Consider the following 25,475-nt stretch of genomic DNA (forward strand, 5'->3'; position numbering starts at 1 on the left):
AATCAAAAGGAACCAAATTTGGCATGTGAGGGTTTTTGGAGGTAGGAATTTTTTCTATGGTGTACTGAGACCTCTTACCCTTCTAAGAGGGGGGGACTCCTATACAAATGAAACACAAATTTTCTCATAACTCGAGAACTAATTAATCAAACGGAATCAAACTTGGCATGTGGTGGTTTTTGGAGGCAGGAATTTTTTCTATGGTGAATTAGGACTTTTCCCTTCTTTGAGAAGGGGGGATCACACATAAATGAAACATAGATTTCCTCATAACTCGAGAACTTATCAAGCAAATGGATCCAAATTTGGCATGTGGGGGTTCATGGAGACATGAATTTATTTTATGATGGTTTGAGACCCCTCACCCCTGTGATAGGAGGATAAGGACTCTCATACAAATAAAACAGAAATTTTTGCGTATGTGCTATATTTTCTGCTATGTAACAAGCGGTAAGCTGTGAAAGTAAACTAGTAAAACCTTTTCGAAGCAAAAGACAGTGAATCGACGCCGTTAACTTTCGTGCCTGTTGTCATTTATGTCAAAAGAGAAGGACGTTCGAATGGTACGTCATATTTGCGATGAACGTGCTTTGGCTTTAATGTTATTTGTAACCAATGGCCCTTTTAAAGGTTACAAGCGAGTAAAAGTAAGATTATAGAAACATGTCAAGCTACGCATAATCACATTTAATACAACAATCGGGAAGCTGGTCATTCATTACTATTTCAACCTTTATGATGCACTCGGGTATGAAATGGGGAAGGCAAACGAGAAAGCGACCAACATAGCTTTTGCCAGTCCAAGCTCCTACCTAGCGCCTCCACGTGGCCATACTCGGTAATGCTATATTGAGTAGCTAAGCTAGGAGGTGCGATGCCGCGTGGTTCCCAGATGCAGACGACTGAGCCGCACGGCATTGGTAGCAGGTAAGTATAATATGTTATTTTAATTATTTGTTTCGTTTTAGCTCATCAAGCACCTCCTACTGTACAATTAAGACTCTAGCCGTAAGAAGCTTAAATAATGCACGTGGATATCGCAAGGAAAAATTAAATTAATTATTGGATATTAGATGCACTGATGGAAACCGACGTAATTATTTTTCATTCGACGGATTGATGGTGAGATTGTTCTATTTTTCCCATGTATGCTCTATTTAATTTTATTTTTAATATTATATTCATATTGTATATTGCTGGGTTCAAGAATATCTATGAAGATTGCGTGAGTTTTTGCGCATCCTCTTAAAGTAGGCGTTCAACTAACGTACCCATTTCTACAATCATGAGGACATGGCCAGGTGTATGGTGTACTTACGAGTATATCATATCAGCCACCCATGATGTGTACGGTTGTCTATGCTATGCTATGCTATGCTATTTCAACCTTTATGATGCACACAAGTGATTTTTAAAAGAAATCTTCTATGTCTCAATGGTTGCAGGCGTTGTACTTATGAACCTCCATCCACGTATTTTCAAAGCCACCATTGCATTCAAAGAAGAATTGAATCTGAATATTACGCTCTCTTTTAAACATTCACTTAAACAATGGCACTCACAGATTCTTATAAACATACATATGCCAGAAATGCAGTTTACATTAGTCTTTGACTTTGATCTAATGATCTGATATAGTCTTACGTCACCCATTCGTACAACCCTTAGGGTTGTATACCTTGTAGTTTTTTCTGTTATATCGGCAACGTAAGATAGGAAAAATTCTGACTTTTGATAGTGTTAGTTTTTTACGATAAACGACAAAGGGGAAACAACACGCTGCATTCGTCATACTGCGCAACAGTAAATACATGCGTTGTCTCGTATAAATTTTGTTTCAAAATTTGTTGTCTACCTCTATTACCACCACTACCGGAGGCGGCTTCAGCTGACAGCTGTCGTGACAGGGATGCGCTTGAATCATCAACATCGTATGCTCAAGGTGGTCTTTCCCAGTTAAATCATATCTTCATTAAGACAGATTATCGGATGAAGCAAATATTGCCCGTTTCTTTGGTAACCAAACGCGTTGTTCACTTTTTTGATAGCTTGAAATCGTCGCAAAAGAACCTACTTGGCTGTATGTAAGTTATGAGTATATATTTTATTTGTCTAGTACGTAAGCTATTGATTTACTTGACAAAATAAGTGATGATTCTGGCGACAGTTTCGCCCGCGACGGTTATAATTCATCGGGTTATCGAAAGGGTGAGAAATTAACAATAAATAAATAATAAATAAACAACATATGAGTCAGTTACCCGCGATATGCACTGTAAAAGTATAATCAATATATATAGAATGCCAGTGTCACTGCAGTGCGCGTGATAAACATCACACATGTTCAGATAATGTATTTACATTATATATGCAAATGTGTGTGTGCCTGAGATTCATCAAAAGGGAAATCTCATTGTCAAACTTTGACAACCAGTTTAAAATTTCAACTATGGCTGCCAAATAATGTGATTGGAAACTTCGCTTGCTTCAAATTTCTGAAAAAAAAATCGGTGCTAAAGGGCGCAGTTTTGGGATTCTATTCATCCGGACGAAAAGAAAAAGAACGTTTAACACCATTTTACTGGCATAAAAACACAGCGGAGAGCGCACTGATGACAGCACCAACCAGCGCACAGATAAAGAACAGATAAATAACAATGAGAAACTTTGAAAATGAAGTTCCCGATGCACAGACTTGATACAGATTGTTAGCATCATGTTTACCACAATGAGTCCTGTAGAAAAACAGCGACACTGGCATTCTATATATATATTAATTCTACTACTGTAAAGCTTTAAAAATTTCGATTATTTGAGGGGGTCAAGAATCGCTTGCACAAGAATGAATAATTCATATATGATGACAGATTTCGACATTTTCTATTTAAATGATCATATATTCAATATTTTACTGATTCACATTACCTAAATGAACTACATGGATGAATTACCCAATGTCCAGACGTTTTCTGTCGAATTCGCTCTTTCACTAAAGCTTTTTTGCTACCAAAAAGCTTCATAGCAAGTCGATTGTCAGTTGGTTGAAACCATGCTTGCAGCTGGTTCTTTAAAAAATTCGATGACGGCTTCTCAGTTGATGGTGGTATACTTGGAAGCGGTTCTTCTTTTGGAGTTCCATACAAGGAAACATCATCGAAATGAACCTGTGGAGAAAAATTCAAAAGGAAAGAAATGAAATTACGACAGTTCTATAGTTATTGCTAAAAATATTAGTTTTGAGAAATCAAAACTATTGACACCGGCGCAACATTGTCTCGTAGCATCTTCTCTAAAACGAACTCTGTAATGAAATGCATAACACGAATGAATGCTTTGCGTTTTAAGGAGAAATGAGTTTTCATTGATTCTGTAAATTTCAAAAGCAGTTATTTTTGAAACTGTGTTTAGATTGGCAAGAAGAATGCAGTGAATATATTTCTAAAATCGAGATCTTGTTTCGGGCCAAAAAACTGCTTACGAAATTGGGCTTTCCGACGAAAAGTTAATGACTGCTCATTTCCCCTTAAAGGCGCTAATCGCGGTGACAGTGTTGTTGATAATTATACACTCAAAATAATCCAAACTTTCTATCCACGTAAAAAATCACGTAAATTTCTGTACAGGAAGTTACGTCATTTTCAGTTTATTATTAGAAAAAATAATAAATATCCATCCGATTTTCATGTAACAGCATTAATATGCGTATGAACTACCTTTAATTCACGTAATTGGTACAGGAATGTAGGACAGAAAATATTCATTCAGTGCTTACAAAATTATTCGCACGTGACGCAAGAGATAACGTGCTCAGCAGACTTCCGCACGTAATGTAAAGGCAATGTCAAAAATAAGATACGGTTGCTATTTCATTTTATTTTTCATTTGTTGATCAACTATCGCACAGTGGGCAGAATCGACCGAAAAAACGGAACTTTTTGTTACCGCTGTTTTCAAAGGGCAAAAAGTGACTTTCCTTATGTAAAAAACACGAGAAATCAATTGGTGGTGGTCTCAATGCGTGGAAATGATGAAAAGTAATCAATTTTGTCCCATTCACCCGTATTTTTCAATAGTGTTGAAAGAGTTATGTACAAACTCTCTCTAATTAGATTCTATGGTAAGGAAAGCAGAAGAATTTTAGGAAAATGGTATGTTTTATTTTAATACAGCATAGTACAGAAGTCTGATTTGCCCCATTATTCACAAGGTTTTTGTACTACAGTCAAAATGCCAATTTGATATTTTTACCAAAGATTTTCAAGAAGGCATGCCTTTCGTGCAGGTTGAAAAAGTCAGAAGATCGAACAACGTTTTTTTACTAAAATGTCGTGTAAGGGAATGTTTTGTCCTGTTTTACCCTACAACTTGTACTGAAGGCAAAATGGGGTACTTCTTGTCATTTCCGCTCGTTGAGCTTGAGACCATCACCAATCGATTTCTCGTGATTTTAGATGACGTCTTTTCCAACCAATCACGAAGCGAGAAATTCCAGGTGGACAATGCTTATTTTTTTTTAATTTCTCAATAGTGTGCACTTTAAAATCGATAGAGCAAAACATAACCTCTTTTCATTACATGTTCATTTCTCGTACTTCTAAAGTGCACCCCAATATAGTAAACAAAAACGTAGTTCTACGTTGAAAGTCAGGGGCCATCCACATACCACGTGGAGGGTGGGGGGAAGGTTTTCGGTATGAAAATGTCCACGCTTGTCCACGGAAGGGGGGAAGGGGCATGGAAAATGTCCACGTGGACAAGTTTTTTTTCATACACAAAATAGAAATTGGAAATAGCAATATTGCATTAATTATACATATTAGCAGTAATTGTTTTTGGGCACAAATAAATTGAACCGAGCATTGCGAGAGCACATATCAGGAATAAATCTCATTGAAAAGATTAGGTCTGCGCTAGGACTCATAGATGTTGATTGCCTAACCTGACATTTGATGCAATAATAAAGATATTATTTTTATTTTTTTACAATCCTTGCCTCCTTCAGGAAAAAATAAAGGTAACGGAAGAATCCACGAATATTTACCTGTCACGTAACGCATTTATCATTTAGGTCGCGCTTGCACCAAATGTGGATTGCATTTTGCATCCATGGGTAACGTATTTCCAAAAAGATTCGCCTTCAGAAAATTTTACGAATCATATCGCGTTGAAAAAGTCTTGTGTTGTGTTGAAGTAGACGACCAAGCTAAGGTGCTCCGGTTTGACAAATATACTCTGGACAGAGAAGAATCGTCAAGCGAAAGTCAAGCTGAAACGGACTTTCTTGCAGTCGATAATAATTTGCAAGATCACAAGAATTAAGGTGAAACGGTACTGAATCCCAACATGGCCGGAAAAATGGCGTCCATGTAAGGATATGGGTGCCATCGATGTTGGTCATGTTGGGATTCAGTACCGTTTCACCTTGAGGTCCTAACACCTTGCATACGGATGTTTATACGCTGCGGAAAATTGACGGAAACTCAAATTTCCGCAACGACTAAAAATCCGTATGCATTGTGTCGGGGCCTTTAAACTGGAGCTTCCATTCAATAAATACTGCATAAATCAAGTTGAAAACTAAATTTAGCTCAATGCATTTCTGTTTTGTTAAATTTGGTATAAAAACTACAAGGTATACAGCCCAAAGGGTTGTACGAAAGGGTGACGTAGGACTATATCAGATCATCAGATCAAAGACTAATGTAAACTGCATTTCTGGCATAAGTTCGTTTAAAAGAATCTGTGAGTGCCATTGTTTAAGTGAATGTTTAAAAGAGAGGAGCGAAATATTCAGATTCAATTCTTCATTTAATGCAATGGTGGCTTTGAAAATACGTGGACGGGGGTTCATAAGCACAACGCCTGCAACCTATGAGACATAGAAATTTCTTTAAAAATCACTTGTGTGCATCATAAAGGTTGAAATGGTAATGAATTATCCTCCTACCACAGAGGTGAGGGGTCTCAATAAAATAAATAAAATCATGCCTCCAAAAAATCCCACACGCCAAATTTGGTGCCATTTGCTTGATTAGTTCTCGAGTTATGAAGAAATTTGTGTTTCATTTGTATAGGAGCAAAGGTTCTAATCCACCGTAGAAAAAATCCCCCCTGTTAAAAGACGGATGTGTGTCATTATACCATAGAAAAAATTCCTGCCTATTAAAACTCCTACATGCCAAATATGGTTTCATTTGCTTGATTAGTTCTAGAGTTATGAGGAAATTTGTATTTCATTTTTATGGGAGCCCCCCTTCTTAGAAGAAGAAGGGGTCTCAGTACACCATAGAAAAACATCTTACCTCCAAAAACCACCACAAGCTAATTTTGGTTCCTTTTTCTCGAATAGTTTTCGAGTTATGAGGAAATTTGAATATTATTTGTATGCCCCCCCCCCTCCTAAAGAGAGGAGGGGTCTCAATTTACCATAGAAAAAATTCTTGTCTTCTGAAGCCCCTACATTCCACATTTGGTTCCATTTGCTTGATTAGTTCTCGAGTTTTGAGGAAATTTATGTTTCATTTGTATAGGAGCCCCCCTCTTAAACCCCCTTAAAATTGCTGGCCATTTTATCTATCCAACGACATATAAACTATCCAGTTTCGTTCAGTAATTTAGTAGTTATTAGCATTTGAAATCATTCATACAAACGTTACACTTCTATTTTCGTTTTCACAAAGTGCTACCCAGTTCCAGTATAGTAAACAAAGACGTAGTTCTTCAGACTTGGGTTTTATCGGCTCATCAGAAAGAAAAAAACAAACGAAATTTAACTTTGCCCTAACGTTTCAACATTATATTATGTGTTTGTTAACAAACAGAACGCAGGACAAACCGCTGCATGAATAATGTGATGGCGGTATGAGCAGAATAGTTTAGTGTGTGATGTTAGTGTACGTTTTTGTTTTTATTTATATGCATGACGATACATTTGACGCACAATGACGATACCTACATGAACAATAATACGACAAAACGAATAGCTATCCCTTTGAAAAAGACATAATATAATGTTGAAACGTTAGGGCAAAGTTAAATTTCGTTTGTTTTTTCTGACTGATGAGCCGATAAAACCCAAGTCTAAAGAATTATTGAATACAGTCGATAACCACGTCAAATACAAAGACGTAGTCCTACGTCAAAAAAAATGTCCACGTGGACAAACAGGGGAGGGGGGTGAGGTAAAGGCAATGTCCTCGCTTGTCCACGGAGAGGGACGGGGGGGTTGAAAATTGGTATTTTTCTGTCCACGTGGTATCTGGATGGCCCCCAAGTAGCCTGAAGAAAATCAAAGTGCTAATTCTAAAATCGAATAAGGATCCGGACAACTTCATGTGTTATAGACCAATATCTTGTTTACCCACGATCACTAAAGCGATGGACACAGCTGTACTCGAAACGTAAGCATACGTAAGCACTTGCACAATCATCAATCGGTTTCCGGCAAGGAAAATCTATAGAAGATTGCCTTAATTATGTTACTAATCATATGATGCACGCAAAACGAGAAACACAGATTTGCAGTGAAATTTTCATCGACTTCTCGAATGCTTTTAACACAGTGAATACAGCAACTTTAATAAGTATATATATTGCAAGAAATGAATTTCCCAGATGATATATGTAATCACGGATTATCTACGAATGGCCGAAACACAAATGGCCGAAATTACAAATGGCATAATATATCTAACGGCCGAATCGCAAAAGACCGAATCACGGCCTTCAACCTGTAAAAACGTGGGGTACATGCTGTCCTTACTCGCTGTCGCTCGTTCGGACTTAACTAAGTCCCCGTACAGAGTAAACGCGACGCGACACGACTTCGCTCTCATGTTGCTAAATGCACAGTCCTGCTTCGGGCGAAAAAGGGAAGCGCGTATAACTACAGCAAGAAATGTCGCGTCGCGTCGCATGTCGCTTGCAGTCTGGCGGTACCCTAAGAGATAATCCCTACTAGTCAGTAAACCTAGGAAAATGCATAAACCTAAATAGAAGTGGTTTCTGCAGCCCCCCCGCAGTGACCGGCGCTTCCGACGGCGGGTCACCGGCGCACACTCGCGGCATGCGGCCGTCTCTCTCTGAATCACCTAGGAAACCTTTGCTACTAACATGGTAAATAGGTCTCGCACATTATAATGAACGAATTTCATTTGCGATTAGGGGAACAATGAACTATAGTCATCTATACTCTATAGTAAACATAGTGGACAGTAAATTATGTTTTGCTCAACACATTGCCGTTACTACTACTAAGGCTTACGCTATGCTTGGCTTTATGAAAAGGAATACGCAGATGTTCAATGATATCTACTGTCTGAAATCGCTTTACTGTTCAAACGTGCGCAGTATTCTTGAATACGGGGTGCTTGTGTAGGCACCTTACTATGCTGTTCAAATCAACCGGATAGAACGAATCCAGCGTCAATCTGTTCGGTACGCTCTGCGCAGGTTACCCTGGGACGATCCTGTTCGTCTACCTCCGTACGAAAACAGATGCGTGCTTATACGTCTTCCCACTCTGACAAATAGGAGAAGTATGTCGCAACGATTATTTATCTACGAAATTCTGGAAAATAACGTGGATAGCCCGGAGCTACTAGGATCAGATTCGGTTCAACGTACCTCCTAGGCTTACACGACGAGCGGATTTCTTCCGGCTTCCTTTACACCGTACTCTTTTCGCTCAAATTAACCCGATCGATGTATGTTCCCTCGAATTTAATATTGTATCTGACTGTTATGAGTTTAATGTATGTATCTAGAACAACTTTAAAAAACTGAATAAGTTTACATTAAGAACTGTCTGTACGATATAATCGAAGACCAGGAAATAAAATTAAAATTAAAAATTAAATAGTTGTGTTGCTTATTTTGTTTTTTGTTAACTATTTGCCAATTCATGTTTTTCATTGAATAGTTATTTAGGCATTACGAAAAAATTTGGCCATTCGTGATTCGGCTATTCGCGATCCGGCTTTTCGTGATTCGGCCTTCTGTGACTGCTGTTGAAATTCGGCCATTTGGATTTCGGCCATTCGGTAATGTCCCTAAAGCTGGCAGTACAAAGTTAGCAGAACATTAGTAGCACCATTCAGTTAATTGATGCTCAATTAATGCTAATTAATGCTCCTAACGACGAATTTAATGCTCCATTATTTCTTAGGAAAAAAACAATGCACTGCTAGCTTTAGATAAAGTAACAATGCTCGGAAATGGCACTTCCGGTGCAGATAGAGCTACCCACGTATGACCATAATATAACGCTCATTTAAAGCTCTAGGAAAAACATAGTTTCGGTAACTTTGGTAGTCATTTTACATGAAAAATTGAGCTAAAAAGAAAATGTACTGCTAGCTTTAGATAAAGTTATGCTCCGCCGAGTTGGACTATCGAGCAGTTTACGCGGATGGTAGACCGAGTATCAGTTGTGCTGACTGGTCTAAGGTCGTTGGTTGTGGCTGGCGACTTTAACGCTTGGGCGGTAGAGTGGGGAAGTCGTCGCACGAACCATAGGGGTCGGATTCTGCTTCAAGCTCTGGCAAAGCTCAACGTAGATCTGGCCAACGTCGGCACCACAATTACCTTCAGTAGGAGCGGTGCGGAGTCTATCATCGACGTGACATTCGGCAGTCCTGGTCTGATAGGAGACTGGAGGGTAGACAATGGCTACACTCACAGTGACCATCAAGAGGTCCGCTATGGTGTCGGTCAGACAACGAGGCGGCAGGCGGCGAGTAGAGCCAACACTCCAACCACCCGTTGATGGAAGACATCATACTTCTATCCTGAAGTATTTGTGGAAGCGATCCGGAGAGAGTGTGGTGATCGCGGTATGCACGCTAATATTCCATATCCAATGCGCCATCCCAGTTGTTTTTTCAATTCAGATATATATATATATATATATATATATATATATATATATATATATATATATATATATGTATATATATATATATATATATATATATATATATGTATGTAGTATGTTCAAACATATATATATATAAAAACCGGAAGCTAGGAAGCAGGAAAAAGGGAAACCGAATCCTCGCCGTGTACGAAGCAAAGGCGACGCACTCATCGTTGAAGCAAAGGGAGAGATGTCATACGCAGCCCTTTTCAAAAAGGATGAGGGATGACCAAAAACTGAAGGATCTTGAGGAGAACGTGGTGAAATCTAGGCGCATCCAGAATGGCGAAATGCTTTTTGAACTGAAGAAAAACCCCACAGTTAAGAGCCTAGCATTTAAAGAGCTAGTCGAAAAGGTCCTAGGAGGCGAGGCGAATGTAAGATCCTTATCCCAAAAGATCACGATCGAATGCAGGGAGCTGAGTATGTTCACCACGAAGAGCGATTTGAGACTGAAGCTAAAGGACGAAAACATTCTGGGGAAGATGCCGATGAAAATTCGGCTGAGAAAGGCATACCGCGGAACGCAGACCGCGACGATACGGCTCTCAACAGATGCTGCAAACAAGTTGCTGAAGCTAGAGAAAATAAACGTTTGCTGGGTAGTAGGTCGCTTCAGAACTGTTCCCCGCGTCCCTAATCAACTGGAGAGATGCTTTAAATGTTGTTAAGTGTTGTTACGTAAAACAAAAGAAATCAATTTAAAATTCATTATTTACAGTAATTTTAATTAACAGCATACCTTAGATTTTGCCATGTCGTTTATGTAATCGTTAATCAGTAGTGCTTCATCGTCCAATGCTGTCACTAATGAATCGGTACAAGTGTTATCAATCGATACTCTTAAATCATTTTCATTTTGGTTTAACAGATTCGAGTGAAACCGTATGGAATCCGTGCTGGCAGCGTTGAATAATCTGTGAAATATTATAAAATATGTTCATTTACATTATACAGTCTACGGTAAAAAACGTTTTAGCTTATAATGATGATGGATGATCATTATTTTTATTGAACCATTTTTACAAAAACTACAAGGTATACAGCCCTAAGGGTTGTACGAAAGGGTGACGTAGGACTATATCAGATCATTAGATCAAAGACTAATGTAAACTGCATTTCTGGCGTATGTATGTTTATAAGAGTCTGTGAGTGCTATTGTTTAGGTGAATGTTTGAATAGAACAGCGAAATATTCAGATTCAATTCTTCATTGAATGCAATGGTGGCTTTGAAAATACGTTGACGGGGGTTCATGAGTACAACGCCGGCAACCATTGCGACATAGAGATTTCTTTTAAAAATCACTTGTGTGCATCATAAAGGTTGAAATAGTAATGAATGACCAGCCCACAGATTATTGTATTGCGATTATTATCTAAAATTTTTCTTTCGTAGGGTTAGTTATGCCCCTAACAGTTGCGCGCAGTTCTATTCTGGTTGCTCGCAGTCAAAGTATCTCTTTTACACTCACACGAAATCTCGTAAGAAACTGTCAACGCAAGAGTGATGAGAAAAGCCACAATATTTCTCTCTCGCTCATCAGCTGAAGCTGCGGGTAGCTTGCTTCGTGTTTGCCCGTTCAATCATGGACAAATTTTTACAAACGCAATGACACATTCTACGCGCATCTATCCCATGAAAGTAGTAATATTAAAAATATTTGTATGTAGTATGTTCAAACATACTATAAAGCTTACAAAAATCCTGAATTGCCATATTGTTTATTGACAATTCATGCTAAAATGCACCTTACAAGTGGGAGGTTAACAATACAGATTTTTTCATCATTTAGGCAAGGCTGAATTTAATTCTCTGTCAATAGTTTTAAGCCAAAATAATTCAAAACTGTATATCGTCAAAACATATTTCATTACTAGGATAACATTTTGTTCATACAAAGTTTTTTGAAAAATGAAAGCATTTTCCAGATAAGCGGCCTTTAAAAACAGATACTTTTATAATGGTGTCCCGTAACGAAAATTTTGCATTTATTTCCATATACCAGAGAATTTTAGTCCGAATTTTTTGAAACTATGGATTTTCTTTAATCATACATGTACAATCAAAATCGCGCTCTGCTTGACTTTTGATAAGCATTTCTATCTAAAATAAAATAGGTACTTCAAAATGGTGTCCCATAACGTTTTGTTTAACGCAAAAAGTAATTGAATGAAAAAGCGATCATCACATCATGATTCAACTAATCTTTATCGACGATAACAAATCTATTATTTTGATGACCGAATGCAAGTAAATATGTATTTACTATAAGTATGTATAAATATGATTACAATATAATAATATATTGTAATATTAAGGAATGTGCGATAAAGACGGGCACCTCAAGATTAAAACTCAATATCTACACAAGTATCTCTGTTTGATATAGCCATACTTACTACTAGTAAATTTTGTTCAAAACTAATACTATATCATCAAAAACATTACCTAATAATCATATTTTCTAGACATTGCTCAGAAAACGGACACATTATATGAAACGTCGACACCGCAAAAAAGGTGTGATGCCTGATGAGGTATGATACCAGTCGTCGTATGTTCGAATCTCGACTGGATGGTGCTGCCAAAGTCAGTAGGATCGTTTTACAAGCCCCGTAGAGTGATTTATCTATTTTGGACAGACGTTGCGCGTACGTTATTTTGGACATTTACGGCAAAATCAAATAGAAGTGACCAAAATAAAGTACGCGTAAAGCCTATCCAAAATAGACAAATAAACCTAATTGTTTTGTAGTCCAATAACTAGCTGCAGAGTCTCTCGACAAAGGGTGGCTCCAGGTAAAGGGTGAACATGTGCATTTCATAACCTCTATTTACTAACTTCTATCCCTGCGTCCACGTGTTGCCGGCTGGGGTACGCAATCTCGGTTGCTGTAGGCTAATAGTGAAGGGGACACAGTGGCTTCCGCCCACTTTAAGATGGCAGTCACGTCATCGAGATTGGGACCTGAGGCTAACAACCCACTGTACCCGAAAGTAAAAAAAAAAATTAATGAAAAAGAAAGAAAGTCTCTCGATAAAGAAGAAAAGTTAAGTCTTAAAGACATTTATACCTAACGCCGATTTCGACTTACTTCAATACTTTATCATTAAAATACTTGAATAGTCTAAAAATTTGGAATTCCGTTTCTGAAAGTTGTTAGTTAGCTTTTTTAGCAATCATAGTGGCTTCGCTGAGCACACTAGCAAGAAAGCCTAGCCCAGAAAACATTTTTTAGCTTGCAAGATGCATAGTAAGTGTCGTACCGTGACCGCCCCTAATTCTGCGCAGCTCCTAATTCTGCGCATTTTTCTTTATATGAGTATTTTTCAACATTGTGCATAACTATGATCATTATGTTATTTTTTTATAAAAGTCTGTTGAATATTACGCCATTATTCACTAACGGGTCATAATATTTTAGAGCGAAATAATTTAACGTGAAACTGAAAGTATTTTATATGGCAGAAAACATCGTCGTTAGCACCAACGCTAAGATTGTCCTTCTAGAAAATTAACAAATTTATGATCGAAATTCTTTGCAATGATCAAATTACCCAGCATAATTAGAAAGAATAACTAGTTTTAGTCATGTTTTAGACAAAAAGAGTGATTGCATGCATTGCTTTCCTTAGAAAAATGCGATGCAATAATGCGCAGATTTAGGCACAGATTTTTTATTCATGTTCCAAATTCTGCGCAGTAATGTATCCTACGAAGAAATCGCGAAAGAATACGCAACCTCGCCCAAATGGCTGAGGTATAGAGGCATGAAAATTCAAGTAGAATCTTTAACTTGCATTGATTGGCATCCTGTGTTGTGTCTCGGGGTCCGAACCTACGAGCGCCAATTCATGAAACCATGTGTTCTATTTTTTGTTAATGTCTAACCTCATGGGGCTGTCAGAGAGTGGGGAAGTGGTTTCTATATGAAAACACAATTTTTAGTATTAGTCTACAGTGTAATGTTCAGTATGCAGAAAACCCGAATCAATTTGCCTTTCACGTTATCGAGAATAAAATATTAAAATGAGGCAATCAAAATGATAACAATATTCCTTTACCACCCGGACAGCACAAGAGGCCGGATCATGGAATTAATTATGGTAACCCAAGGAACATTTTTGTTGTATAGTAGCTTATCAAGGGCTTGTTTCATTGGCTTTAGTTACACAATTGTTAGACAAGCTACTCTTAAACAAAAATGTTTGTTGGGAATGGCTAATGCCGGATTTTTTTTGTGTGCTTTCAGCGTATAAAGACATAAAAAGCATGGCAAGAGTATTTAATTTCACTTTTTGGGTGCGCAGAATTAGGAGCAAATATGCGCAGAATTAGGAACATGGGCAAGAAAGTGCGCAGAATTAGGTACCGTGGATAAGTTTACAAAACGAACAAATACTCAATTGTTGGTCGACTTATAATTCCCATATTTTTTACCAGATATTATAGACCGTAGCACTACACGTTGCTGCTATCCACGTTGTTAATTTAAATCTAGGATACTTAGAATAGCGGAAGAATCATAAAAATGCCTTAACTGCGCAGAATATGGTACGTTCACGGTACTTCGAACGGCATCATTTTCAGTTACTTTTTATAGCGTTTCTTTTTTGAAAGTTTTTATGACCTTTTTCAACTGTTTTATTTTTTTATATTTCATATAAACTGTTTTATAACTGTAGAATAATTTGCAAGTTATCATCAAAGTTATTTTAATGAATAGGCAAAATTAGTTTCAAATTTATGTGTTCGTCTTTTATAGCAACTTATGTTATAGTTATAGTTCGCAACATGAGTTGCTAATGTTGCATAAAAACTTTTAAATTTATGAGTTATGATACGTTAACTGATACGTCTGAAGTAAAACAAAATACCTAATTTTCGAATTGCTATTTAATACCATTTTAGCGTGCAGCGCAAATAAAGCATACCTTTCGCATCAAGATGAACCTTTTTACAGTTTTAAAATTATTTAAATAAAATTTTTGAATTTTGTTATTTTGGCCAAAATCATGCAAAATTACATAGGGGGAGGGGGCGATTAGTCAACAATGGGGAAACTCGTTACATAATTAATACACAGCCCCTACATTTTAATTACTAATGTGTCCAAACCCTAAGATTAGGCAAGCATTTCATTATAATACTTCAGTATAGTTCTCACAATATAGTACATATACTTCGTTACGTATGTCTTATTACCAGACTATAACACACCAAATCAGTACACTATTGTTACAAAATATAGTGAATATAGACCAGATATAGAAAATATGACGGCCCGAACAGAAATCTAGAGAAAATAAACTATATAATGCAGTTTACTTTTTTCGTTACGGGACACCATTTGCAGAATAGCGTTTGCCCAACAGCGTATGGTGTCCCGTAACGAAATGATTTTTATTATATCTTAAAAACTAAACACAAAACCTGAGTATACTTTTACATTTTGAGTTTCAGGCTGCCTTCAGCTAAAAATTTTCGGAACATGTCGACTTTGAAAACTTGAAACAGAGCAGAATTTTGCAAATGTTTGAATCATGTTCAGAATACGCATTTTCTGCGATGGTGTCCCGTAACGAAAAGTATTCCGCCACTATTCAATGATGCTTATTATAATAAATATTTAGCCCTCGTAATGAAAAAGTACTACTAAATAGCAGCTCAAAACACCTATTTTGAAAGATATTCGTTGGTAAACTGTACTGGTACTGTTGGTAAAATATGAACAAATTTGCTTCGAAAAAACGGTTGCTCATGGTGTTTCGTAACGCTGGAATGTGTCAATCAGCATTTAAATTTTATCATTTTCGGTTAACGTAAGACATTGTAACTGTGTTGTTTGTAAGTCTGTACATAATAGAACAAAACAAAAGTTATCTAAGCAAAGAATAAGAGCATAAACATTAGCATTGGGCGATACTGTATCTGTATCGAAAAAATCGATACTTTTGAGCCGATACATCGATATTTTGGATCGATACTGAGCGTCCCGATACCGGCCAGTATCGATGCTAAAACGACGATATTTGTATCGATACCTTTATAGTAAATGTTAGAGAAACTAAAATACTTTACTTATCCTAATGCGATGTCCATTAGGATTTCACCTGCATAACAATGTTCCGCCAACAAACTCGATCCATGGCTGTCCGCCTCCAATTTCTCGAATGTCCCACACTTTCCAGGACTTGCTCCATATGGTCTAACCGTCAAGCACGCTGCGTACCTCTGCGCCTGGTACCAACCGAATTCGAGGCAAACATCATTTTTACGGAATTGTTTTCTGGCATTCTCACAACATGTCCCGGCCATTGTACTCTTCCAGCCTCAGCAACTTTCTGAATGCTGGGTTGGCCGAAAAGCTGCGCCAGCTTGTGGTTCATGTTTTTCCTCCATAGACCGTACTCACATACACCACCAAAGATGATCCTAAGCACACGACGTCCAAAAGTGATCAGTCTCCGTCGAGCATTGTCCACGTTTCGTGCCCGTAGACTATCGGTCTTATTTGCGCTTTGTACATGGTACATTTGGTCAGGGATGAAGCTTGCCAGATTTTAGGGTCTTGTAGAATCCGTAGTAAGCACGACTTCCGGCAAGAATACCTCTGCGTATTTCTCTGCTGCAGATGTTATCCGACCACCTCGAACTCGTAGAAATTAAAATAAGAGGTGTACCTAATTAATGCGGCAGCTAATTTTTTTTTCGATAAATTAACTCTGCAAAAATAGATGCATTCCCAGTTCCAGTCTTAAATCAAATTTTAAGTAAAACTTCAATTTCAATTTGAAATCTAATTTAAAGTCGGATTTCTTGGGTGATGTAAAAAAATCAAATTCAATTTCAAATCCTATTTCAAGTTCAAGTATACACACTTAAACGATTCGGTAAAATTTACCGAAATCTGCTGAACGTTCGGTAAAATTTTTTATTGCACCAAACATTACTAATGATCTGTAAACGTCGATTGGCACCATCGAAATTTTTACCGAACGTTCAGCTGTTTAGATTTCGGTAAAATTTTACCGAATTCGGTGCTTTTTGTTAAGTGTGTAAGTCCGATTTAACTCCAATTTCTGGCAAAGTTGTAAGTATAATTTCTAGTCAAATTTTACATCCAATTCACTATTAGTTACTAGTAAAATTTTAAGTTCTTTATTATGTCCTATTTCAAGTTCAATTTCATGTCTCATTATAAGTCCTATTTCATGTGTAATTTCAAGTCCAATTTATATATTCTAGTCTGAATTGGTCCGAACTTGAGTTTAACTTCGCGTCCAATTTTAAGTGTGATTTGAAGTCCAAATTCAAGTTCAACTTCAAGTTTCATTTTAAGTTAAATTTAAAGTCTTACTTCCAGCTCAATTTAAAGTAAAGATTCAAGTTGAAATTGATTCAAACTGAAGTCCAATATCATTTGTTCATCAATATCAATTTGAAGTTCAATTTTAAGCATAATGCCATGCTCAATTCTAAGTTAAATTTCAGTTCCCATTTCAAGTTCAATATCAAGTTTAATTTCAGGTTCAATTTTAAGTAAAATTTCAAGTGCAATTCCAGCTCCGATTTTAAAATTAATTTCAAATGCAATTAGACAACTCACAAGTTGCTGAGTGAAGCTCTGCTTTCCTCAATGGAGGTAGCTGTCTTGGCACTCGAAGATGGATGTGGTTGGATACGCTAGACCGTCAATGAAGCCGCAACTGCGTTGTTAAGTGAAGAAACCCTGAGTGCATGAGATAACTTTTGACGGAGATGAACTGGAAGGGGTTGATGAATTCATAAATTAGGGATCTCTGGCAACCGCCGTCAATCATACGAGTAAGCAGATTCAACGACGCATTCTAGCTAAGTCAGGTCTACTTTTCCCTTCGTAAGTCATTTCGATCAAGGAGCATAAACCGTATGCAAAATATAAAAGCATTTGCTAGCGCTTGGCTGAGTGGTCGATTTCTGGTCGGCCCGGCCGGTTTTTCACTTGCAAAGCCGGTGACCGATCAATCTGGCAAAAAGTCGGTTTACCAACTTAAAAAAACGGATTTGTACTTTTTGTCCGATTTTTAAAATTTATTTTTCATTTCCATCATTCCACTAGATTTTCTAATAAATTTTGTAGCAATCCTGAGCAATTCGTTGCAGTTTCCGGTCAAAAGAGTTTAAAACCGCAGGCCTGACCAGTCCGACTCAGCTATTATTTCGTTCCTAACGAGATTTCATATGAGAACGAAAGAGAATCAACAGTAGTAAAAGCACACGCATATAATTTTCTAAAAAATTAAGCTTAATAATAAACAAAAGTGTGGTTTTCGTTGCACCCTGTCAGTGTATCGATACCGATATCGATACCACTGGTATCGATACTTGCCGCCCGATATTTCAACGGGATCGATACCTTTACAAAAATTGTATCGATATTTGAATATCTATGCTTTTCGCAGTATCGCCCAATGCTAATAAACATAGAAAACTTACACGTGCTTACACTGTCAATAATATATGATTTACCTTTGCGCACAACTATATAAAGCTGAAAAACGAAATATTTTCTCGGGAAGCACAATATTAAATATGATTATGCGTTGCTTGATATATTTCAATAATCTTACTTTAACTCGCTTGTGGCCTTTGAAATTACACATAAAATTAAGGGCAACCGACACGTCAGTTAGCGGCGTTGATTCATTGTATCTTGCTCCGAGAAGGTTTTACTAATTTACTTTCACAGCTTACCGCTTGTTGCACAGCAGAAAATATGGCACATACGCAAAAATTTGTTTTATTTGTATGAGAGTCTTTCAACCACAGGGGTGAGGGGTCTCAAACCATTATAAAATAAATTCATGCCTCCAAAACGGGGAGGGGTCTTAGTACATCATAGAAAAATCAGAGGGGTTGTGTATAAGACGACCGCATATATTGGTGACGCCGGACTACGTAAGTCTCTTTGTAGTGATTGTGGCATGTATTCATGCTTGTAATCATTCGATTCTTCATGTATACATGCTATATGCAACATATATACATGCTACATGCGTTGTATGTAACATTTATCAAAGTAGTAACATTGCATACGTTCAATTCTCAAAAGATTGTGCATTTAACAAAATCAAGAACACAAACTATTGCTTTGCTGCTATTGAGCTTGCTGACGTTTACCGTACGCACACATCGACGCTCGATTTGTTGTTGCTGTTGTTAGATTTTACATTGATTTTACACGTTTGTTTTTGTTTTCCCCCAGTTATACCCCGGTAAAAAATATACGTTTGAGTGAAAAACGACAAGTTTTTGTAGCCTTTTGCACTGGGCTTAGCAAGCTCTATTTTACTGAAATTAAAGATTGTTTTTATTATCCATGATTTCCCACGTTGAAGGGATTTAACAATTCAATCCTATCTTATCAACAGCACATCTTTCCACTACACTTCTAATGAAACAGCAAGCATGCGTCATACAGAGTCGTATTATAACCGAACACTACAGCTGTAGCACATTTTTCCAACACAGATATCAAATTCGCTTAGGTTTAATCGTCTCGCAGTGTCGCAGTAAAGAATTTGGGATCTGTTGGGACAACGAACTTGTTCCATTTTTTCTGGCACAGTTCCCTGACACAGACATCAAATTGGACTAGGTTTAATCGCGTTCGTAAGAAATCTGTTGGCACAAGTAGTGATGTCCAAAATTTTAAATTATTCGATTACCGATTAATCGGCGAGCGTTGTCTGCACTAATCGATTAATTCAACTATTCGTACTAGTGGTATTCGATTACAAATATTCGAATATTTTTTTCATTAATTCGATTAATCGAACGATTATGAACGATTAACGGCCATTATTCGGGGATTATTCGCATTCATATCATTTCCTTTGAACTGTTCGATTAATTCAACCACTCGTGCTGGCAGTATTCGATTAAAAATTATTCGAATATTTTTATAGTTATTCGATTAGTTGAATTAATCGAACGATTAACGGACATCACTAGGCACAAGGGGGCTTTGTTACTCTCTCTGGCGTACTTCCCAAGCAAGGACATCAAAATGGTCTAGGTAACCGCGGTGTTAAGAAATCTTGTTGAAATGAGGAAACTGTCACTTGTTTTGGATTACTTCCCAAGCACAGATATCAAATTGGTATAGGTTTAGATCATCGTAAAGAATCTTCCAACCAATCACGAAGCGAGAATTCTAGTAAAACATAGGTTCATTATTTTCAATTTTTCAATAGTTCAACATCAAGAATCCATACTTTTCTTCATTTGGGTCAACTATATACCGGGTATGTGACCATCGAGGGTTGCATTAGTGTGTGTAGAAAGAAGAAGAAATAGTTCTAAAATATGGTGGAACTTGCATGAAAATTAAAACTAAATTAATTGTAATTAATGAATGCAGCTATATTATTCCAGAGAAATATTTGAACATTTACAATGAAATGAAAGGAATATATTTTAAAGTCATTTGCAGTTGTAGTCTTCTTTAATTATGCGTAAAATATTTGAGAACGTGGGTGACTAACTATTTCGATGTGCAATTGAAAAATGAATTGTTTCTAATACTTCACGATCAATACGGTATACGGTTGCTTGAATTAAAACACGTTCCATCCAACATTTTGCTTGCATGATGCTCTTGAATATCTGCCTTTGATGTCTTCTTTTAAAAAATAGTTTTATTCGAATAGATGCTTGTGCTACTGCTTGAAAATCCTTAAGTTGAAGTCACTGTACAAAGATGATAAAAATCATAAATTTGCCCGCTCACGTTGTTTGATATATATGCTTTTGTCTCAACACTACGTAGAAAACCATGAAAAGTAATCTTAGATTGCTACAAAACAGTCTTAGATGATAATTAACACTTTAAAAGCTTACCAGAAATTAGACGAAAAATATCGCGGGCGGATAACAATGTTGCTCATGCTGCTTATTGAACAATGTTCGAGCATTTTAAAGAATTTCTTTTTTGTTTTACTAGTTGTAGGAAAGCGATATAAGGACATTTCTATGAGACATCTTGATACCGTTTTGACGGAAAAATTTCCGCTTGTAATTTGGACTGTTGCACTTCATTGTATTCATGAAAATACATACTAGAAATAATGTTCTAAACATAAACATAAAAGCTGTGAGAAAAAAAAGACAAATCTTGCGTATCCAACGTTTTTTTTTAAATTAACTAATTTTCCATACAAAATGGTCGAAATCTCAGAACTAGTGTAGATGTGTTAGTGAAAAGTGTATATGACGGCTTGCATTGTCATATACCTGGTATACATCAATTTACTTTGGAGTAGTTCGAGATTTATAAGGAAATTTGTATTTCATTTGTATGGGATCTCAGTACACCATAGAAAAACACTTATTTTACACTTCTATTTTCATTTGCACAAAGTGCTACCCAGTCCCAGTATAGTAAACAAAGACGTAGTCCTTCGTCAAAATTTAAATTAATCCACCTAACGGTGTGTGCTCTACACACTTGTGTCCGTAGTAAAATAAGGTGTGCACGGTGAGTCTCTGATTCAAACAATGACTTACGCCTAGTGATGTCCAAAATTTTAAATTATTCGATTACCGATTAATCGGCGAGCGTTGTCTGCACTAATCGATTAATTCAACTATTCGTACTAGTGGTATTCGATTACAAATATTCGAATATTTTTTTCATTAATTCGATTAATCGAACGATTATAAACGATTAACGGCCATTATTCGGGGATTATTCGCATTCATATCATTTCCTTTGAACTGTTCGATTAATTCAACCACTCGTGCTGGCAGTATTCGATTAAAAATTATTCGAATATTTTTATAGTTATTCGATTAGTTGAATTAATCGAACGATTAACGGACATCACTACTTACGCCCGCTTCCGTGAGATGTGTTATGTTGCATGTGCGTAATAGATGCGTAGCGCACCGGTGCGCGCCAGTGATTCATCACTGCCCGCATACGATCGCGCCAGCATTAAATACACTGCGCATGCGTCGCCGACACCCCATATACGCATAACAGTAACACATTAGAAAGAGAAAATGCTGCGGCTCAGACTAATTACCATACCCTAAGATCCCCAGCAACTATAGCAGTCCCCCGAATAAGGCGGTGGGAGGTGAAGTACACCCACAGCGACTTCTTAGTTGCTCATCAACCACTTTATTAAAACTTTATTAGTTGATGAGCAGCTGAGATACGCGTTGGGCGTAGAGTACCACCTATCGCCTTATCCGGGGGATTCCTGTACGCGCAAGCAAAGTAGTGGAAGACCGGCCAACATTATACACGCAGAAGGACTTCTTTCTCTTTCTCATTTTTTTTGATAAAATAATTCAGGAAAATGATTTGATTTGGACGACAAAAGTTACTTCCCTGTTTCGAACACGCACATACCCGGAAATGATCGATATTAGTCCATGGATTCTACTACATCTCCGAACATAAAATATTAGTTTAAATTTAAATTTGAGCAGAAAGTGAAGCTGTACATTGCCATTTCCGAGAGAGATATTTCTAAGTCAAGGTTGACCAGACGCATGTTTGAAGAAAACTAGAAATTATAGTTGATCTAGTGTGATATCGCCCGGGTGTTTGCTGTATGACCTGTACTGCATTTCTTTTTGCTATACCTAATCGCTATTGAATGAGCGATATGCTTATTAAATTTTATGCCTGCTTGTGTGTTTTGGGGTTGATCCTTCTTTCAAAGCTTGATCTACTTTACCCCTTTATTTCTCGCTGCTAGTACTATCCCATATTATAGCCGTATTACGCTGGTAAACGCCGCCTACAAGGTACTCTCCCTGATCCTGTTACGCCGGCTGTCACCGATAGCACAAGATTTCGTAGGGAATTATCAGGCGGGTTTCATGGGGGATCGCGCAACTACGGACCAAATTTTTACTATCCGACAGATCTTGCAGAAATGTCGGGAGTACAACGTGCCCACGCATCATATCTTTATTGATTTCAAAGCAGCATACGATACAGTCGATCGAGACAAGCTATGGCAGATAATGCACGAATACGGTTTTCCGGACAAACTGACGCGACTGATCAGAGCTACATTGGTTCGAGTGATGTGTTTCGTACGCATCTCTGGGACACTCTCGAGTCCCTTCGAGACGCGACGAAGGTTGAGACAAGGTGACGGTCTATCCTGCATGCTGTTCAACATCGGTCTTGAGGGGTTGATCCGACGAGCGGACATAGAAACGAGAGGCACGATTTTTACCAAGAGTAGCCAACTTCTAGGCTTTGCAGATGACTTCGATATCATTGCCAGGATCTTTGCGACGGCGGAGGCAATCTACGCCAGACTGAAAGCGGAGTCTAGGAGAATTGGGCTAAAAATAAATGCGTCGAAAACCAAATACATGAAAGGAAGAGGCTCAAAGGAAACAAACGCGTGCCTCCCACGGACGGTAACCGTTGACGGCGACGAACTAGAAGTGGTAGAGGAGTTCGTGTATTTGGGTTCGCTGGTGACCGCGGACAACAACACTAGTAAGGAGATCCAGCGGCGCATCTAAGCGCGAAATCGGGCCTACTTTGCCCTTCATAAAACGTTACGATCAGGAAGCATACGCCGCCGCACGAAGCTAACAATGTACAAAACTATTATTAGGCCGGTAGTTCTTTATGAACTTGAAGCCGTGACGCTGCTTACGGAGGACATACGCGCCCTCACCGTGTTTGAGCGGAAAGTGCTGCGGACGATATTTGACGGAGTACAAACTGAAAGCGGAGAGTGGCGGAGGCGTATGAATCACGAGCTACAGGCACTGCTTGGGGAGACTTCCATCGTACATCTAGCGAAAGTTAGCAGGCTACGGTGGGCCGGACACGTCGTAAGGATGCCGGACGACAGTGCGACGAAAATAGTCCTCTTTAACAACCCCACCGGCACCAGGAACAGGGGGGTCCAACGTGCACGATGGCTCGACCAGGTCGAAAGCGATTTGCGACTTCTGAGACGACTAGGAAATTGGCGACGAGTGGCGAAAACCGAGTTGAATGGAGACGAGTGCTTGAAACAGCACGAGCCACCCCGGCTCTATGCTGCTGAAGAAGAAGAAGAATTATAGCTATAGCTTAACTTAACTTAACTATACTTAACTATAGGAAGGACTTTCACTCTGTCAAGAGGCTCCAGTGGGTAAATATAGAACACAACATGAAAGAAGAGTAAATGAGGAGACTCAGACTAAACCCATGCTAAAGTCACTTGACATCGAATGGCTTGATTCTACAAAGATTTGACCCCACGACCACTCGCTTAGCAAAACAGACTCGGTAACCTTGCAGATACGTAGCCCCCCCCCCCCCCCTTCCGCAGCTCCTTAGCATACAAAAACAACTGAAGAGCCACGAATGGCAGACATTTGATTGGCAGAATCAAGAGATGCATTCGCAAAGTTGACATGACAGCTGTACAACGCTCCTGTTAAGACATTAAACGGAAGCTTCGCCAAACAAGCGATTAAGGACCGTTTTCAAATGTTCACTATTTTTTAATCAGAACTTGTTCAAGCATCTTTGTCTTTTTTGACAGCTTAAGAAATAAATTCCAAAATTTTATCACCCGTTAAAACAGTGAAGAGTGAAACCCACGAAAATATAAAACAGTGACTTTAATTATGAAGTGACCACCATGGGCAACCAAGAAACGAAAGAAAAATCTGAGGGGTTGTACACAAGACACGATCGCATAGGTGACGTAGGACTACGTAAGTCTCTTTGTAGCGATAGTAGGATGTATCCATGTATGTAATAATACGATTCTTCATGTATACAACCTACATACGCAACGTTTATCGAAGTAGTAACATTGTATATGTTGGTCGTCCGCAACGGCAAAAAGTTCAACTTTTCCCTCGTTGTCTGTGTTATTATGGTATTAACTGGGCAAGAAAATATAGTAAACTCTTCAATCGTTGTGTGATCCTTAGAAGGACCGATTGTTTGATTATCATAACTCTAGCTCGCAATAAACTTGCACTAGCACACGTAACGTAATTCTCTTTTCCGTAAATTGAAGTACCGATAACCGCTAACCAGGCACGGCTTGTTGCAACGGACCAGCCGGAAAGCCTCAGCAGCTACGCGATAGACGAAGCCGTTCGTGTATGGTCATGAGTCACGATGACATACCAGTCCAGGTGGCCAACTGCAAGTGACGTTGCTTAATTCTGGTCCTTTTGTTGTCGAGAGCAGCATATTTCCTGCCAATTCCAGAACTTCAGCAGCCAGATTTTCCATCACGGCAGCGAGACGAGTGCTCCAGCTCCAACACGCTCAGCATACTTTCCTTTTCTCAGCAGCCGGTGAACACGACCAACTGACGACGATGTGCACCGTAAGTTATTTGCCTTACCTTAGTTTTGCCTTAGTTGTTCGTTTCAAATACAAGCTTCAAAATTATGCCACGGATGTGACTCGAAAGCTGCCTGTCCGATGTGTCGCTAACGAAAGCCGCTGACCGACTGACGATGCGCAGTAAAAGGCATAGCAGCCGAAACCCTATCGTTCACTGGCGGATGAGTC

At 38.2% G+C, this 25,475-nt stretch overlaps 1 protein-coding gene across 1 annotated transcript in view; it reads right to left on the reverse strand.

Moving 5' to 3' along the window:
• The window catches only part of LOC128740156 (uncharacterized), a 298,630-nt gene that overhangs the window by 240,800 nt on the left and 32,355 nt on the right, over positions 1–25,475 (reverse strand). The window contains exons 4-5 of the mRNA XM_053835681.1: positions 10,659–10,833; positions 2,926–3,164 (exon numbers count right to left, since the gene is read on the reverse strand). Coding sequence (XP_053691656.1) covers positions 2,926–3,164; positions 10,659–10,833 — 414 coding nt within the window. The remainder of the gene's footprint in view (positions 1–2,925; positions 3,165–10,658; positions 10,834–25,475) is intronic.

This window comes from Sabethes cyaneus, chromosome 3, assembly GCF_943734655.1.
Source record: "Sabethes cyaneus chromosome 3, idSabCyanKW18_F2, whole genome shotgun sequence".
Classification (NCBI taxonomy): Eukaryota; Metazoa; Arthropoda; class Insecta; order Diptera; family Culicidae; genus Sabethes; species Sabethes cyaneus.